The following is a 17,015-nucleotide window of genomic DNA, read 5'->3' as shown; positions in this document are numbered from 1 at the left end:
ACTAGCCCGCAACGTCGAAAAAACTGCTGCTCTTATAAAATTGGGGCGAAATCGAAAACAGGATACGCCCATCAGTTAATTTATTTCTTTTAGTCATTTCGCATATATCGTATTTCGCATAATTATGCCATTGCCACATGCCATTCCGCAAACTCTTTCCGTCTTTTACCCTCACTATCGAGGGCATTGGGTAAAAGCCGCTGAGCCCAGATATTTTACCGAACACCCCCCAAATGGTTTCGCTCCCTTGGGGCCTACACTGTCACGTCAAATGCCACATGAGATTGATGAGAACCAATCATTTTTAACTTCTGGTAAATCTCAGCGAAAACAGAATCGCGGCGGGCAACTTGTTTACTCCAAGATGCAGTACTTTAGAAGATTTTCTGGAACTTTACGTCGCTCGAACAAAGCGTAGATAAAATTAGCCAAGGAAAATTTTACTTATGTTTTATAAGAATATCAACTCATTTGCTTGCAGCAAGAGAGGATGCATCGCATGAGCAGCTTTGAGCAGGAAAAAAATTCCACCCAGGGGTTCTCTTAATATTGTACGCGAGGTGTCATCGTATGCCTGGAAATGTAACATGAAACAGCGACAGTGTATTATAGTCACGCAGTTTCATCTTGCGCTTTCGAGACAAACTCGTGCCTTGCGACGCGCAGTGTTTTCCGGAGTGGTATTGTATGATTTTCCACGGTCAACTGCCGATTTTGCCATTGGTTTGCCTTCGTTTTCATAACATTTCCCAGCCCAGACTGTCACAAAGGAATGGAATTTTTTGTATTTATCGGAGAGTAATTGCGGCAGGCAGCAATTTAATTTATTAAATAACAGCAGACCTGACTTCCTGTGCTCGGGGATTGACTTTTACCCATGCATATTCGACTTGGTAAGTTGTATCTACCATAAAGCCGAGGAAAATAGTTCTTGGGTCATTCGTTTTCATTTCCTTCACCTGGGAATGCGATGCTCAGATAAATCGACGCCAGCTTCGATAAAATAATGTACTTCTGAAATTGAGTTGTATTAGTGTGAATTGACACAGCTTTGTCTGTCTTTGAATTTGGCTAACAAATTTCCTCTCAACATTTAACGCAAGTATCATAGGATTGAAATGTCGAAAAGCAACGTATACGTTTAGGAATTAGAACGATATTTTGGAAGGATGTACCTCTTCAGACCATTGCCGAGTGTCGAAGTCTTGTTGAATCTTTGTTATTATGGCGGGAAACTGATCGAGGTTGGGAAACTCGCGCGTATTCGACATGGATTCACGATCATATAAAAGCGCTAGCAAGGCAAGGCATTGGTGAGTAGTGAAATTTGTAAATAGGCTATATCAATTTCAAGATTCGGTTTTTTGAACTTATTGCATTGCATAGCTTGGCTCTTAGTCATTTATTTAGTGCACTGTTTTTATCTACCGCGCGCCACATTAATTCAGCCATCACCGCGCGATATTAATCTTGTTCTGATTTACTTGGGTAGTCAGTTTTTATTGAACTGTTGTTATCTGTCGAGCAGACTGCTTTACTTGGGTAGTCAGTTCTTCTCAGAACTGTTGTTATCTGTCGAGCAAACTGCTTTACTTGGGTAGTCAGTTCTTTATTAAGCTGTTGTTATCTGTCAAGCAGAACATTAACCGGCTAACCTCGCGCTATGAACACTAACTTAGGTTCTGCTTTAGCTTATCGAGCAGAATTCTCTGCTTCCACTAATTAATATCGCAATAACCAATTCTGCTCTACTTGGGTAGTCAGCTTTCTTTTCAGTGAGCTGTTGTTATCTGTCGGGCAGGATATTAATTAATCTAGCTTACTGTAATATTCTGCTTTGTAATATTTTGCTTGTGCGTTGCGCATAACTGCTCTGTCGAGTACAAATGTAGTATACAGTAACACTGCTTTGTAGTCCCAATTCTTTATAACTCTAAATGAGAGGAATACCAACCTCGCACTCCAGTTTATAAACTATTCCTTTTTTCTTCCATTTTAGGGACGACCGAATGCAACGCGCGGAGACGATCACTTGCTTTGTATCATCAATGTACAATTGTATCACTTTTCTTTCTTTCTTTTTTTTTGTGGAAAAAATACTCCGTATTTTGTTTAATGTGATTACAACGTTCACAAAAACACAGTGTCTAGCGCGGCTTGTGCTACAATAAATATTGTTACATTTTGTACAGTAAATAAATGTCCCAAACTCTGTGCCGCGATTCTACTGCTTTTGGCAGGAATTGTTTGCGTTTGTTCTTTGATTCGATGTTGATTTAAAATGCTAAATCGCCCAGTTGCCTATTTTGAGTGGTTCATATTATATTAAGTCTGTGCCCTGGAGTTACTATTCGAGCAAAAGAACCATGTCTTACAAAAAGCGTAAGAACCTTCGTTACTGGTTACCGTTCGCGTGTTAAAAACGAAAGCATTCCTCGCGCGTTTGATCTGCACAAACCGCGATGTCTGGGATTCTGTTTCTCTCTGCGTGACTGCCGGAACTCCGCACGTGTGAAAAAAGACCATTCCGACCATGAATTATAACACGCAAAGGTGCAAAACGGTTTCTCTTGTTGCAGTTAATGATAAGCCATTGGTGATTTCAACTCACCGTAAGCTCATTAGCATACATTTTTTTCTTCACCTAAGCTCATCATGTCTTGCTTCCAGCTGGAATTACAGACAAAATGAGCTTTTGCCACATGGCTAAATACTTCCTCGTGTTTCCAGGATAAAATTGTATTTCGCGTAGCGGGAAATACAAAGTCGTTCTGAATATTGAAAGCTTCCTTTTCAGATCGTGGTTAGAACTGAAATTTCCCTGCAAAGTATTTACTTTAAGCCTCCTCAATCTATTTATGATTACAGAGTTTGAATAAAAATTTCTTTGTTCGTCTTTCAGACCAGCCAATTTTGCTTCCAGCTTTTCGTGTTTTTGAGACCGCCGACAAACAAAATAAATTTTCTTAAAATATAAAAAAATTCGACGGGATTCCGAAAAACGAACTACACCATGTTTGGAAACTATATCTTGAGCGTGACCGAGAATTCTTGATTTTGTTCGATGTCAATGGACATTCAATCTAAACAGCGGCTGCCTGTAAGAATCGAGAACTGCATTTCAGCGACCACTTGGTCGAATTTCTGATATTTCGTCTGAAGATATCCTTGGATTAACTATTTTCGAAAATCGTATTTTAAAGTTCCAAGGTATTTTATTTTTTGAGAAAATTGCAAGAGTTTGAAATGCGGCCTAGGTGCGGTCACGGGCCGATGAAAACCGCGAAAATTTAGGTCAAAGGACGAAGCCCCGTTCACGGTGTCAAATAACTCAATGAACTTGAAACTTTACACAAACCTAGACCAATCATCTCACAAGAAAATTAATACAATAAACATTCCAAACTCGCTGCCTGCTGTCTAAAGCATGCAGATTTGTGTACGCTACTCAAAATGGCCTTGAAACTAATGCCTATTTTCATTAAAATAAAAGTGTTTCTGGTATGTCATTTTCTCTAAATTAAATCTCATATCTCAAAAAACGAAGAAAAGAACTTTATTTGCTCCAAGTTTCAAGCTCTGATTCAAACTCTTTCCCACTCAAGGAAGATCGAATATGCGTGCGATACTTGCGGCTCGCAATTCACGTCACGAATTATGAGATCAGAACCGATTCACAAACAGTTGACATCTGGAGGGGCAATTAACGGTTGGCATAATATGCGAAAACATTCCTTCTAACATAATGTGATTTTTGAAGCTACTCGTGCGTTCCATTATTGTGGTCGTGGAAGCGAAATGTCCCGCTTCCACTGTTTATGGCGATAGAAGCGAAACGTCTCGCATCCACACTCACAATAAATAAACAGTTTTGTCAGGTGAAAGAAGCGAGTTGTTTCGCTTCCAACAACCAATGGGCGACAAGAAGCGAAACGTCTCGCATCCACACTCACAATAAATAAACAGTTTTGTCAGGTGAAAGAAGCGAGTTGTTTCGCTTCCAACAACCAATGGGCGACAAGAAGCGAAACGTCTCGCATCCACACTCACAATAAATAAACAGTTTTGTCAGGTGAAAGAAGCGAGTTGTTTCGCTTCCTGCAACCAATGGGCGACAAGAAGCGAAACGTCTCGCATCCACACTCACAATAAATAAACAGTTTTGTCAGGTGAAAGAAGCGAGTTGTTTCGCTTCCTGCAACCAATGGGCGACAAGAAGCGAAACGTCTCGCATCCACACTCACAATAAATAAACAGTTTTGTCAGGTGAAAGAAGCGAGTTGTTTCGCTTCCAACAACCAATGGGCGACAAGAAGCGAAACGTCTCGCATCCACACTCACAATAAATAAACAGTTTTGTCAGGTGAAAGAAGCGAGTTGTTTCGCTTCCTGCAACCAATGGGCGACAAGAAGCGAAACGTCTCGCATCCACACTCACAATAAATAAACAGTTTTGTCAGGTGAAAGAAGCGAGTTGTTTCGCTTCCAACAACCAATGGGCGACAAGAAGCGAAACGTCTCGCATCCACACTCACAATAAATAAACAGTTTTGTCAGATGAAAGAAGCGAGTTGTTTCGCTTCCACCAACCAATGGGCGACAAGAAGCGAAACGTCTCGCATCCACACTCACAATAAATAAACAGTTTTGTCAGGTGAAAGAAGCGAGTTGTTTCGCTTCCAACAACCAATGGGCGACAAGAAGCGAAACGTCTCGCATCCACACTCACAATAAATAAATAGTTTTGTCAGGTGAAAGAAGCGAGTTGTTTCGCTTCCAACAACCAATGGGCGACAAGAAGCGAAACGTCTCGCATCCACACTCACAATAAATAAACAGTTTTGTCAGGTGAAAGAAGCGAGTTGTTTCGCTTCCAACAACCAATGGGCGACAAGAAGCGAAACGTCTCGCATCCACACTCACAATAAATAAACAGTTTTGTCAGGTGAAAGAAGCGAGTTGTTTCGCTTCCAACAACCAATGGGCGACAAGAAGCGAAACGTCTCGCATCCACACTCACAATAAATAAACAGTTTTGTCAGGTGAAAGAAGCGAGTTGTTTCGCTTCCAACAACCAATGGGCGACAAGAAGCGAAACGTCTCGCATCCACACTCACAATAAATAAACAGTTTTGTCAGGTGAAAGAAGCGAGTTGTTTCGCTTCCAACAACCAATGGGCGACAAGAAGCGAAATGTCTCGCATCCACACTCGCAATAAATAAACAGTTTTGTCAGGTGAAAGAAGCGAGTTGTTTCGCTTCCAACAACCAATGGGCGACAGGATAAATAAACTCGCAATAAATAAACAGTTTTGTCAGGTGATAAAAATTCGCGCATTAGTTTTGCAGTGGTTGGGTGAAGCCTGGGCACTAGATGCTAAGGTACTCTTCCAGTCGAGATTGCACGTGGTTTCATCCTGTTCCGTTCGTGGAGATATATGCCGACTTAATGCGCCCTATTTGTACCACGACTGTAATGAGCAAAGCCTTTCTTATATATTCAGGTAAGGTAGCTTATTTTTTCCCTCTTTACAGTCGAACCAGGTCAAGCGTACCCCCCTAGACTCTATTAATGGATCGATTATTTGAAAATTGAACCCATTAGTCGTTTCAAAGAATGCATTCATTTATTCATTGTTAGCGCGGATCAATGTTCAAATTAAAATTCGATTCTTACTGGCTTTTAATTTGAACATTGATTCGCGCTAACAGTAAAAAGAATAACCTGTAAAATTTAAACCACAGTACATTTAAAACAGCTCGTTCGTTCAAACTGTTCCTGCATGTTGTTGACACGTTCATATAATTCATTATGCAAATTTGGTCATGGCAAAAACCCAAAGTCAAGCGCTTGCAAATGAGTCGGGCTGAAAAATTCCAATTTATTTTTCATGTATAGCATTACCCACCTTGTAGCATGAAAAAGTATGGTATACATTTCACCAGACTGTTCATTATATCGCGAAGAATAGCGCAACACATGTGCCGAAGGTCATTGTCATTGTCGAAGGTCAACTGAAATGAACATCTTTTACTGTAAGTTCGCAAACTTTTCGCTAAATTAATTTGCATATACCTCAAAAAGGGAACTGCTTATTATGATAAATAATATAAATAATATTATCTACCAGTAGATAATGGAGGCCCCGAAGGAAACGAATAGACGGCGTTCTATCACATTCTCTAGAGCTAAATGTTCGAAAACACCTGTCATCGAGGATCACTACAACATAAAATGGTCGGAGATCATGCTGGAAGGTGTAATTGGCGAGGGAAGTTACGCCCGAGTGCACAGTGGTAAATGGAAAAATACAAGTGTGGCTGTGAAACAGTACAAAATCAGCAAAGGTGTAGCAGCTTACAGAAATATGGTTGCTGAAGAGGCGAACGTTCTCCTTCGTCTTTCGCACCCTAACATTGTAAAATGTCTCGGCTTATGTCATGAAGAAGTATCTTTGGTGCTGGAGCTGATGAGCAAAGAAGTTCAAGTTGACGAAGATACGGCTTCTTATCATAATTTGCGAGAAATGGTAGATGATTTACAAGAGTCAATACCCATGGATCTTAAGGTGGACGCCTTACAACAAATGTCGCAGGGGCTCCAGTACTTGCACAGCAATGGTATAATTCACTGCGATATTAAGAGTGCAAACGTTCTTGTAGGGGGCAAAGATGACGACTGGCAATTCAAGCTCACAGACTTTGGTGAGGCACACAGATCCATTACAACTTCCGCAAGCACGGTGATGCAGACAAAATCCTTAACTGTAGTGGGAACAGCTGCATTTATTCCACCTGAGTATTTAGTCGGTGATGTGGTGCCAATGAAGACATCCAGAGATGTATACTCTTTCGGGATGGTGATGCACGAGCTCCTGTACCCAAACATGAAACACCCTTGGCAGCACCAAGTGCCACATGGAGAACTTTCAGTGGTAGCTAAACTCGTACTCGAAGGAAAGCGACCTCACATTGAACATGCCCTTCCTTTGAAGCCATACACAAGCCTCATGCAGGAATGTTGGAAGCAAAACCCTCTCGATCGGCCAACCATAAGTGAAGTTAGTGTGAGGCTACAAGAAATGTGGACTTTCCTATTGGATGGTTACACTGATGAGGATGAAAACAGCACACAAAGCCCTGTTCTGCTAACAAGTACCACCCTCTCACCTGCGTCGTCGCCTTTAAAGAAACGCCCTGATAGAGAGAGTTGCAGAAGCCATTTGAAACCGTCCGCAGAAATAGTGTGGGAAACACAAGAGTTGAAAATGGAACCAGGACAGAACGCAAGCCACTGTCAAATGAAGCATCCAAGTAGTGGGCAGTACGTCCCCTTGACGATAGAAGAAGGCCTGCCTAGCTACTCTATTGTCAATCAGAAGGTTTATTCAGAAGATTTGTCAAGATCTCCCTGTGAAACAGCTGGTGCAACCCAAGGGACTAGCTTACAATCAAGGCCAAGCCCTAACCAGCCCAGCAATCAGTGTTGTCTAAAAGAACGTTTGGAGAAAACAGATAGCCAGGGACAAATACTCAGTGACGCAAGAGAGGATACCTCCGGAAGTTTACTAGACAGCGGGGTGGAAGAAATCGAGGTCTGTAATGATAGCCAAGGTCACCACTCGAGTATTAACCAAGAAGAGAATTCAGAAGTAACAATCGAGGGAAACTCTGCCTATGAGGGACTTGAGCATTTGCCTCGTATTACGCATGATACCAAGATAAGGTGGAGCGGCCATTTAAACACTTACTTTTCCATTTCAAGTCTCCGCACATTCCAGGAGCATGCCATAAATGCGCTTACAAGTGGGAAGGATGTGGTAGTTATTCAGTCGACTTCAAGCGGGAAGAGCTTGGTGTACCAGCTTCCTGCTGTCATGGCTACTAATCAAATATCCCTGTGCTTGTGTCCCACCATCTCCCTTATGCAGGATCAAGTTTCCAATTTAGTTAGCAAAGGCGTTAACGTTGTACGGCTGGGATCGGAGCATACGTTGGCCGATTATAATGCTGTCTTCAGTAGCGCACCTGAAGACCTGGCTAAGATCGTGTACATGACACCAGAATATTTGTTTGGTGGAACCGAAAGTAGTGGTTGTTTAGAAAAGGTGAAGAAGATGGAAGAGGAAGGAAAGTTGGCGTATGTAGCGATAGATGAAGCCCACTACATATGGCAATGGGGTGGTTCGTTTCGAAAGAACTACTCACAGTTAAAAACACTAAAAGATTTGTTCCCCAAGACCCCCATTGCCGCCCTAACAGCCACGGCAACGCCCGAGATGCTAGCAGAAATGAAGAAGGACTTGCTGAGATCTCCTTTTGTGGTTAGAGGAAGTGTGAACAGGCCCAGCGTTTATGTTGATATCGAACGAGGACAGGGTTTCGGAGAAACCCTAAACAAAGGGAGAAAGAAAGATAAAAACATTGTAACGGAAAGGGATCGCTTCGGTCCAACCGCAACACGAATAAAGGAGAAGATAAGATTTGATTGCGCGATTGTTTATTGTTCATTTGCTGAAGATTGCACTCATGTCCAATATACACAAACGGATACGAATCGTCAAAACACCCTCACCAATCGTACCATTGGTAAAAGATTACGATTTGTCAAGGACGCCTTACGATTCGTACTATTGGAACGAATGGTAAGCTCCTCATTCGATCGGAATTCCATTGGTGAAATGCATCTCATTAACACTTGTAAGCCGTGCAAAAACGAATGGTCGATTGGTACCATTGGTACCATTGGTACAAATGGAAAAGTAGTCAGTCGATTGGTTACGATTCGTACCATTGGAACGAACGGTAAGCTTCTCAGTCGATCGGTATACCATTTGTAAACTGCATCTCATTAACTGGCTGGTGAGCTATGCGAAAACGAATGGTCGATTGGTACCATTGGTACAAACGGTAAAGTAGTCAGTCGATTGGTCACGATTTGTACCATTGGAACGAATGGTAAGCTCCTCAGTCGATCGGTATACCATTTGTAAACTGCATCTCATTAACTGGCTTGTGAGCCATGCGAAAACGAATGGTCGATTGGTACCATTGGTACCATTGGTACAAACGGAAAAGTAGTCAGTAGATTGATTTTGATTCCTACCATTGGAACGAATGGTAAGCTCCTCAGTCGATCGGTATACCATTTGTAAACTGCATCTCATTAACTGACTTGTAAGCCATGCGAAAACGAATGGTCGATTGGTACCATTGGTACCATTGGTACAAATGGAAAAGTAGTCAATCGATTGGTTCACCATTGGAATCTGGATCTCAAGACAAACGTCATGACTTGAATCTTCCTTGATAGATAAGCGAAATACCTCGTTCTTTAATGCATGAGCCGAAACAACATGAAACAAGCGCACTACACATGAATCTATCTCGTTCCTAAATCCACGAGCCGAAACAAGCATGCTACACATCAATATATCTCGTTCTTTAATGCACGATGAGCCAAAACAAGCGCGCTACACATGAAGATTCCTCGTTCTTTAATCGATGAGCCAAAACAAGCGCGCTGCACAGGAATATACCTCGTTCTTTAATCCATAAGCCAAAACAAGCGCGCTGCACAGGCATATACCTCGTTCTTTAATCCATAAGCCAAAACAAGCGCGCTACACATGAATATACCTCGTTCTTTAATCCATTTACCGAAACAAGCGCGCTACGCATGAATATAACTCGTTCTTTAATCCATGAACTGAAACAAGCGCTCTACACAGAATATAACTCGTTCCTTAATCCATTAACCGAAACCGAGCGCGTTACGCATGAATATAACTCGTTCTTTAATCCATGAACCGAAACAAGCGCGATACGCATGAATACAACTTGTTCTTTAGTCAATGAACCGAAACAAGCGTGCTACGCATGAATATTACCGGTACTCGTTCATTAATCTATAAAGCGAAACAAGCGCACTACACATGAATATACCTCGTTCTTTAATCCATGAACCGAAACTAGCGCGCTACACATGAATATAACTTGTTATTTAATCCATTAACCGAAAAAAGCGCGCTACGCATGAATATAACTCGTTCTTTAATCCATGAACCAAAACATAAACGCGCTACACACAGAATATAACTCGCTCCTTAATCCATGTACCAAAACCGAGCGCGCTACGCATGAACATAACTCGTTCTTTAATCCAGGAACCGAACGAAGCGCGCTACGCATGAATATGACTCGTTTTTTAATCCATAAATCGAAACAAGCGCGATACACATGAATACAACTCGTTCTTTAATCAATGAACCGAAACAAGCGTGCTACGCATGAATATTACTGGTACTCGTTCTTTAATCCATAAACCAAAACCAAGCGCGCTATATACGTGAATATACCTCGATCGTTCTTTATCCATGGACCGAAACAAGAACGCTACACATGAATATACGAGTCATATTCATGTGTAGCGCACTTGTTTCGGTTTATAGATTAAAGAACGAGTTAAATTCATACGTCGCGCGCTTGTTTGGGATCATGGATTAGAGGGTGAATTGTATTCATGTGTTCCTCGTTTGTTTCGGCTCTGGGATTAAAGAACAAGGTATATTCACGTGTAGCGCGCTTGTTTCGGTCCATGGATTAAAGAACAATTTTGATTTCTGTGTAGCGCGCTTTTTTTCGATTCATGGATTAAAGACAAGCTATGTTTATGGGTAACGCACTTGTTTCGGTTCATGGACTAAAGAACGAGGTATATTCATCATGGATTAAAGGGTGAATTGTATTCATGTGTTCCTCGTTTGTTTCGGCTCTGGGATTAAAGAACAAGGTATATTCACGTGTAGCGCGCTTGTTTCGGTCCATGGATTAAAGAACAATTTTGATTTCTGTGTAGCGCGCTTTTTTTCGATTCATGGATTAAAGACAAGCTATGTTTATGGGTAACGCACTTGTTTCGGTTCATGGACTAAAGAACGAGGTATATTCACGTGTAGCGCGCTTGTTTCAATTCATGGATTAAAGAACGACTACCAATAATATTAATGCGTGGCACGCTTGTTTCGGAATAAATAACGAGCTGTATTCATGCGTATCGCGCTTGTTCACCGGTTTATGGATTAAAAAACGAGTTATATTCATGCGTAGCACGCTTGTTTTGGTTCATGAATTAAAGAACGAGTTATATTCATGCGTACGCGCTTGTTTCGGTTCATGGATTAAAGAACGAATTATTTTTATGTGCAGCGCGCTTTTAACGAGTTATATTCATGCGTAACGCGCTTGTTTCGGTTCATGGATTAAAGAACGAGTTATATTCATGCGTACGCGCTTGGTTCGGCTCATGGCATTAAAGAATCAGGGTATTTTGCTTATAGATCGACCTTTATTCAAGTCATGACGTTTGTTTTGAGATGCAGATTCCAATGGTTAACCAATCGACTGACTACTTTTCCATTTGTACCATTGGTACCAATGGTACCAATCGACCATTCGTTCAAGTTTCAAACGGGTTACATGTGTTAATGATATGCATTTCACCAATGGTGTACCAATGGAATGCCAAAGCACTCTATTGGTGCCAATCGTACCATTGGTACCAATGGACGAACGGAATCCCACTGTACTCAAGCCGAACCGTAGCGAAAATAGTCTAAGTCCCCTTAATGAGATGCAATTCACCAATGGTGTACCAATGGAATGCCAAGTCACTCTATTGGTACCAATCGCACCATTGGTACCAATGGACGAACGGAATCCCACTGTACTCAAACCGAACCGTAGCGAAAATAGTCTAAGTCTCCTTAATGAGATGCAATTCACCAATGGTGTACCAATGGAATGCCAAGTCATTCTATTGGTACCAGTCGTACCATTGTTACCAATGGACGAACAGAATCCCACTGTACTCAAACCGAACCGTAGTGAAAATAGTCTAAGTCCCCTTAGTGATATGCAATTCACCAATGGTGTACCAATGGAATGCCAAGTCACTCTATTGGTACCAATCGCACCATTGGCACCAATGGACGAACGGAATCCAGCTGTACTCAAACCGAACTGTAGCGAAAATAGTGTAAGTCCCCTTAATGAGATGCCATTCACCAATGGTGTTCCAATGGAATGCCAAGTCACTCTACTGGTACCAATCGTACCATTGGTACCAATGGACGAACGGAATCCAGCTGTACTCAAACCGAACCGTAGTGAAAATAGTCTAAGTCCCCTTCATGAGATGCAATTCACCAATGGTGTTCCAATGGAATGCTAAGTCATTCTATTGGTACCAATCGCACCATTGGTACCAATGGACGAACGGAATCCAGCTGTACTCCAACCGAACTGTAGCGAAAATAGTGTAAGTCCCCTTAATGAGATGCAATTCACCAATGGTGTTCCAATGGAATTCCAAGTCACTCTACTGGTACCAATGGACGAACGGAATCCAGCTGTACTCAAACCGAACCGTAGTGAAAATAGTCTAAGTCCCCTTAATGAGATGCAATTCACCAATGGTGTTCCAATGGAATGCCAAGTCATTCTATTGGTACCAATCGCACCATCGGTACCAATGGACGAACGCAATCCAGCTGTACTCCAACCGAACTGTAGCGAAAATAGTCTAAGTCCCCTTAATGAGATGCAATTCACCAATGGTGTTCCAATGGAATGCATAGCCACTCTACTGGTACCAATCGTACCTTTGGTACCAATGGACGAACGGAATCCAGCTGTACTCCAACCGAACCGTAGCGAAAATAGTGTAAGTCCCCTTAATGAGATGCAATTCACCAATGGTGTTCCAATGGAATGCCAAGTCATTCTATTGGTACCAATCGTACCATTGGTACCAATGGACGAACGGAATCCAGCTGTACTCAAACCGAACTGTAGCGAAAATAGTGTAAGTCCCCTTAATGAGATGCAATTCACCAATGGTGTACCAATGGAATGCCAAGTCATTCTATTGGTACCAATCGTACCATTGGTACCAATGGACGAACGGAATCCAGCTGTACTCCAACCGAACTGTAGCGAAAATAGTCTAAGTCCCCTTAATGGGATGCAATTTACCAATGGTGTTCCAATGGAATGCCAAGTCATTCTATTGGTACCAATCGTACCATTGGCACCAATGGACGAACGGAATCCCACTGTACTCAAACCGAACTGTAGCGAAAATAGTCTAAGTCCCCTTAATGGGATGCAATTTACCAATGGTGTTCCAATGGAATGCCAAGTCATTCTATTGGTACCAATCGTACCATTGGCACCAATGGACGAACGGAATCCCACTGTACCCAAACCGAACCGTAGCGAAAATAGTCTAAGTCTCCTTAATGAGATGCAATTCACCAATGGTGTACCAATGGAATGCCAACTCATTCTATTGGTACCAATCGTACCATTGGTACCAATGGACGAACGGAATCCAGTTAAACTCAAACCGAACCGTAGCGAAAATAGTCTAAGTCCCCTTAATGAGATGCAATTCACCAATGGTGTACCAATGGAATGCCAATCCATTCCATTGGAGTCCGTTTGTGTGTATTGGACAACACTCGAAGATTGCAGGAAGTTGAGCAATATTTTGAAAGAAATGGGTGTGAAAGCGGAATATTACGTCGGGAGCAGTGGTTCTATGACCCCTACAGAGAAGGGCGCAGTTCACAGAGCGTTTAAAGAAAAGGCTCTCCAAGTTATTTGTGCAACTGAGGCATTTGGTGTAGGAGTAGATATACCGCACGTGAGGTACGTCATCCGAGTGGGTTGTCCGCCGAGTTTGGAGCTTTGGGTTCAGGAGCTAGGTCGTGCTGGCAGAGATGGCAAACCCGCAGAAGCACTCTTATTATTCAATGAGTATCCCGACTGGCAGAGGTTGCCTTTCTGGACAAGGAATAACCCTCCTGAGGAGAAAAAGAAGAAGGAAGACCAATTCAAGCAGTGTTGGCGTTACATCTATTGCCCATTTGTCCGCAGGTGTTTGCGAAGAGCAATAGGAGAGCATTTAGATGTTACCCAAAACGTGGAAGTAGAAGAGAGATGCTGCCTCTCCTGTGAGAAGGATAGTGCTCCTGCTGTTGATATTTCAAAGTATTTGCTGATGCTGTTAACTGCCATCCGTGAGTTGCAATCCCAAAATGGTGTTGGTGAAAGAAAAGTTATCGAGTGGCTTCGGGGTAACGACGTGAAGTGGAAAAAAACCCCGGAGATGAAGAAAAGAGTAGAGTCATCAAAAGTGGAAGGAAAGGGAAAGGAAGACGTTGAACAAGGTCGGGGGACATTGACTCCTGAGTGGTGGAAGTCGTTCTTCGTCAGTCAATTGCCTTGGGGTACGTGGAAATGCATTTCTTTACCCACCGATTTCAGAGATATGAGCAGACGAGTCGTACCGTGACAGTTAGTACGAAAGGAATGGAATTCGTGAACGAAGCCCGACCTGTTAAGGTTCCAGAACCATGTTCACTACAGAGTCTTCTAAAGCCACACAAAGAAAGAATGGAAGAGAAAGAGCGAGCCCCGAAAACCTACCGATCATCTAAGCATTTCCTACCTGGTCTCAAAGAAATGATTGAAGATACATCTTCATGGGTGAAATGCGTCGCTAAAGAGTATCAGTACCCTGGTTTTGACACCGAGCCGGGTAAATTGTTGTATGTGGAGAACGTGAACCAGTTAGCTCAGTCGGCAAAATCTGATCCACATTTCATCTACAATGACATGCAGTTGTCCAGAGGACCGGCCAACAAGCCTGCTACAAAAGTGTGGAACATCGATGGTGCGCCCACAAAAGTGGTAATTAACAAGAGTCGTTGTGAAGGGGTTAAGAGATGTAGTGCGCCCACCTGCTCCTACGTGGTGTCTCGTCGGCAGCAGCTAAACCGTTGTAGAGCCCATCCAAAAGCACCTCTGGAGAAATCTAAAACCTGCAACGTCATGTTTGTCTATATTCATCCTGAGGAATGCGAAAGGGATGTAAGACGTTGGATTGGGGTCGTCAGCTCTTCCCCTGGTGAAGTGACTCACTCCCATGAAAAACCAGCCCCAAGCAAGATACCAACGATGTTGCACGAACAAATTGTGGAATGCGTGCAAAGCGACTTCACAAAGACCGCCAAGGACGTGCAATTGGGTTATGGAATGTCATGTATGCCTGCAGATGAATCTCCTGTTGCAGCAAATATCGACGTTATAAATCGTGTAGTGAAGAAGGCAAGAGTAGATCCCAACTTGGTCAAAGCGTACAGCATCATTCAGAACTACGAAGCGCTAGTTCAATGCCGTGTCAATAAAGATGCTAACAAGAACCTCACTACTACTGACAACGAGAAGCAAGACCAACCCAACTTTACCGACGAAGTAGATGCCTATCTATGTCCTTACAAAGTGGATCACTACTTGACAGACAATCTGAATGCAGTTTTCTTCTTAAGTAGATTAATGGCGAAGATTCTTTCAAGTGCTGATTTCATTGTTGTCGATGTCACGTTCCCACCCCTTGCTGATTTCCCATACCTGCTCAATATTGTCGCCTTCAATCACCTCACGATGGAATACATGATCTGTGGCAGAGCGAACTTGGACCGAGTAACAGCAGAGGCATATCAAGTGGCTTTCAGTGGCATATTCAATTGTGTCAAGAACTACTACCCAGAATTTGACCCAAAAGACTCCCTACAGGCAGTCATTGTGGACTACTCAGATGCGCAAATACAAGGTACGTTCTACATTTGCCCCCCAAAAATATATAAGCGGTAAGTGATCATAGAGCGGAGCAAATATTTGTTATTTTTGTGTATCTTCAGGTTTAGTCCAAACTGTTGGAAAGGCCAAAGCATTCAGTGTGCTGAAAGGTTGCCAGGTGCATTGGATGCGTTCAGTGCTTCGTGTGGCAAGTAGAGTGTGCCAGACAGACGAAGAGCAGATTGCTTACAAAGTCATCGGCAGAGCTATTCCTTTTGCAGAAAGCGAAGATGATGTACTTAAAATGTTTGACGCACTATGTGGAAGGGTCACAGTGTCCGCACTGGATGGAATTGTACAGTTTGAAGATATATCAACTACCTCCATCATGAACACTCACTGGAGTAAAGCAGAAACCTGGTGTCAGTGGTGGACACAAGAGAGGCACTTGAAGCTGTTATGTGAGGCCACCGCCGACATGAGTGCAACTGTATGGGAGACGACTCCATTTACAACGAACGCCGTCGAGTCTAAAAACAGGTTGAGTGTTCCGTCTTCAAAAGGGCCGGGTACCCTGATCACGCAGTTAGAGCATCAATATCGAATGGACAGGCTGGCTACGCAAAAGCATGTAGCGGCCGAAAACGATGTCACAATCCATCATCGATCGGATACTCAAGAGGCCATGGCGCGACGAGCAATGGCAAAAGCAACCTGGAGAAGGAAAAAATCATCCTCCAAGACAGCTGACAGAAGTGGCCCTCCCGATACTAATATGCACGAACCCACTACAAGTAGGCAGGGCAAACGACCACTACCAAACCAGCAGGAAAACCCTCGCAAGAGGAACAAGAGCGAGCTACTCGAGCGACTAGTATCAGTGGAATGTATGGGAGAAGACAGGTTCACGCTGGGATGGTTTGATGCACGCGTGGAGTCGTATGACAAAGAAGCAGGATATCTTTTGCGGTTTTTAGTCAACGAAGACGAATTTATATACGCAAAGAAAATACCAGCTAATGACATTACGCTTTTGTGATGTGCATAACGGTATAGTCATTAGCTGGTATTTTCTTTCATTGAAATGTAGTCGTCCTCTCTATGATATCGGTAAACTCGCGCATTGACGAGGTAGCCCTGGAACTAACAGTAATTTTTAAACAACTTCAGTGTAAACCTACAACCTAAATTGGAATGGTTTAAGAATCGTACATGTCTGCTAAACTTTAAACTATGTTGAAAATTCGATAGGCTATATATATGAACTGAAACAGTTCAGTTTTTAATTTGCTTTGCACAATCGTGAAATGAAGTGCTCCAGTTAACTCGAGTTAATAGCCTATATCGACTGGTTCAAGCGGATGTTCGCT

The 17,015-nt window shown here is 42.6% G+C and overlaps 2 protein-coding genes and 1 long non-coding RNA gene across 3 annotated transcripts; all 3 read left to right on the top strand.

The window, feature by feature from the left end:
* The first annotated feature begins 524 nt into the window (after positions 1-524).
* Positions 525-2,661, top strand: LOC146455878 (uncharacterized). Its single transcript, XR_014858931.1, has 2 exons — positions 525-1,313; positions 2,000-2,661. It is a non-coding gene; the product is annotated as an uncharacterized LOC146455878 (long non-coding RNA).
* Positions 2,662-13,561: 10,900 nt separating this feature from the next.
* Positions 13,562-14,359, top strand: LOC146455877 (ATP-dependent DNA helicase Q1-like). The gene has a single exon (XM_085093751.1). It carries the CDS (start codon positions 13,562-13,564, stop codon positions 14,357-14,359), a length of 798 nt encoding a protein of 265 aa, XP_084949877.1.
* A 17-nt stretch (positions 14,360-14,376) lies between these two features.
* LOC146455876 (uncharacterized) lies at positions 14,377-16,684 on the top strand. The gene is made up of 2 exons (XM_085093750.1): positions 14,377-15,679; positions 15,768-16,684. The coding sequence occupies exons 1-2, from the start codon at positions 14,377-14,379 to the stop codon at positions 16,682-16,684; spliced, it is 2,220 nt and encodes a 739-aa protein (XP_084949876.1).
* The last annotated feature ends 331 nt before the right edge of the window (positions 16,685-17,015 follow it).

The sequence above is a fragment of the Pavona decussata genome, unplaced genomic scaffold (genome assembly GCF_977016875.1).
Source record: "Pavona decussata unplaced genomic scaffold, jaPavDecu1.1 SCAFFOLD_267, whole genome shotgun sequence".
NCBI lineage: Eukaryota > Metazoa > Cnidaria > Anthozoa > Scleractinia > Agariciidae > Pavona > Pavona decussata.
The sequence above is the reverse complement of the archived record's forward strand: the minus strand, read 5'-3'. Positions and strand labels throughout refer to the sequence as shown.

Coding starts and splice junctions, on each gene's coding strand:
- LOC146455876 (XM_085093750.1), top strand. CDS start 14,377: ATGGAATTCGTGAACGAAGCCCGACCTGTTAAGGTTCCAGAACCATGT. Junction 15,680..15,767: donor CTCAGATGCGCAAATACAAG/GTACGTTCTACA, acceptor GTGTATCTTCAG/GTTTAGTCCAAACTGTTGGA.
- LOC146455877 (XM_085093751.1), top strand. CDS start 13,562: ATGGGTGTGAAAGCGGAATATTACGTCGGGAGCAGTGGTTCTATGACC.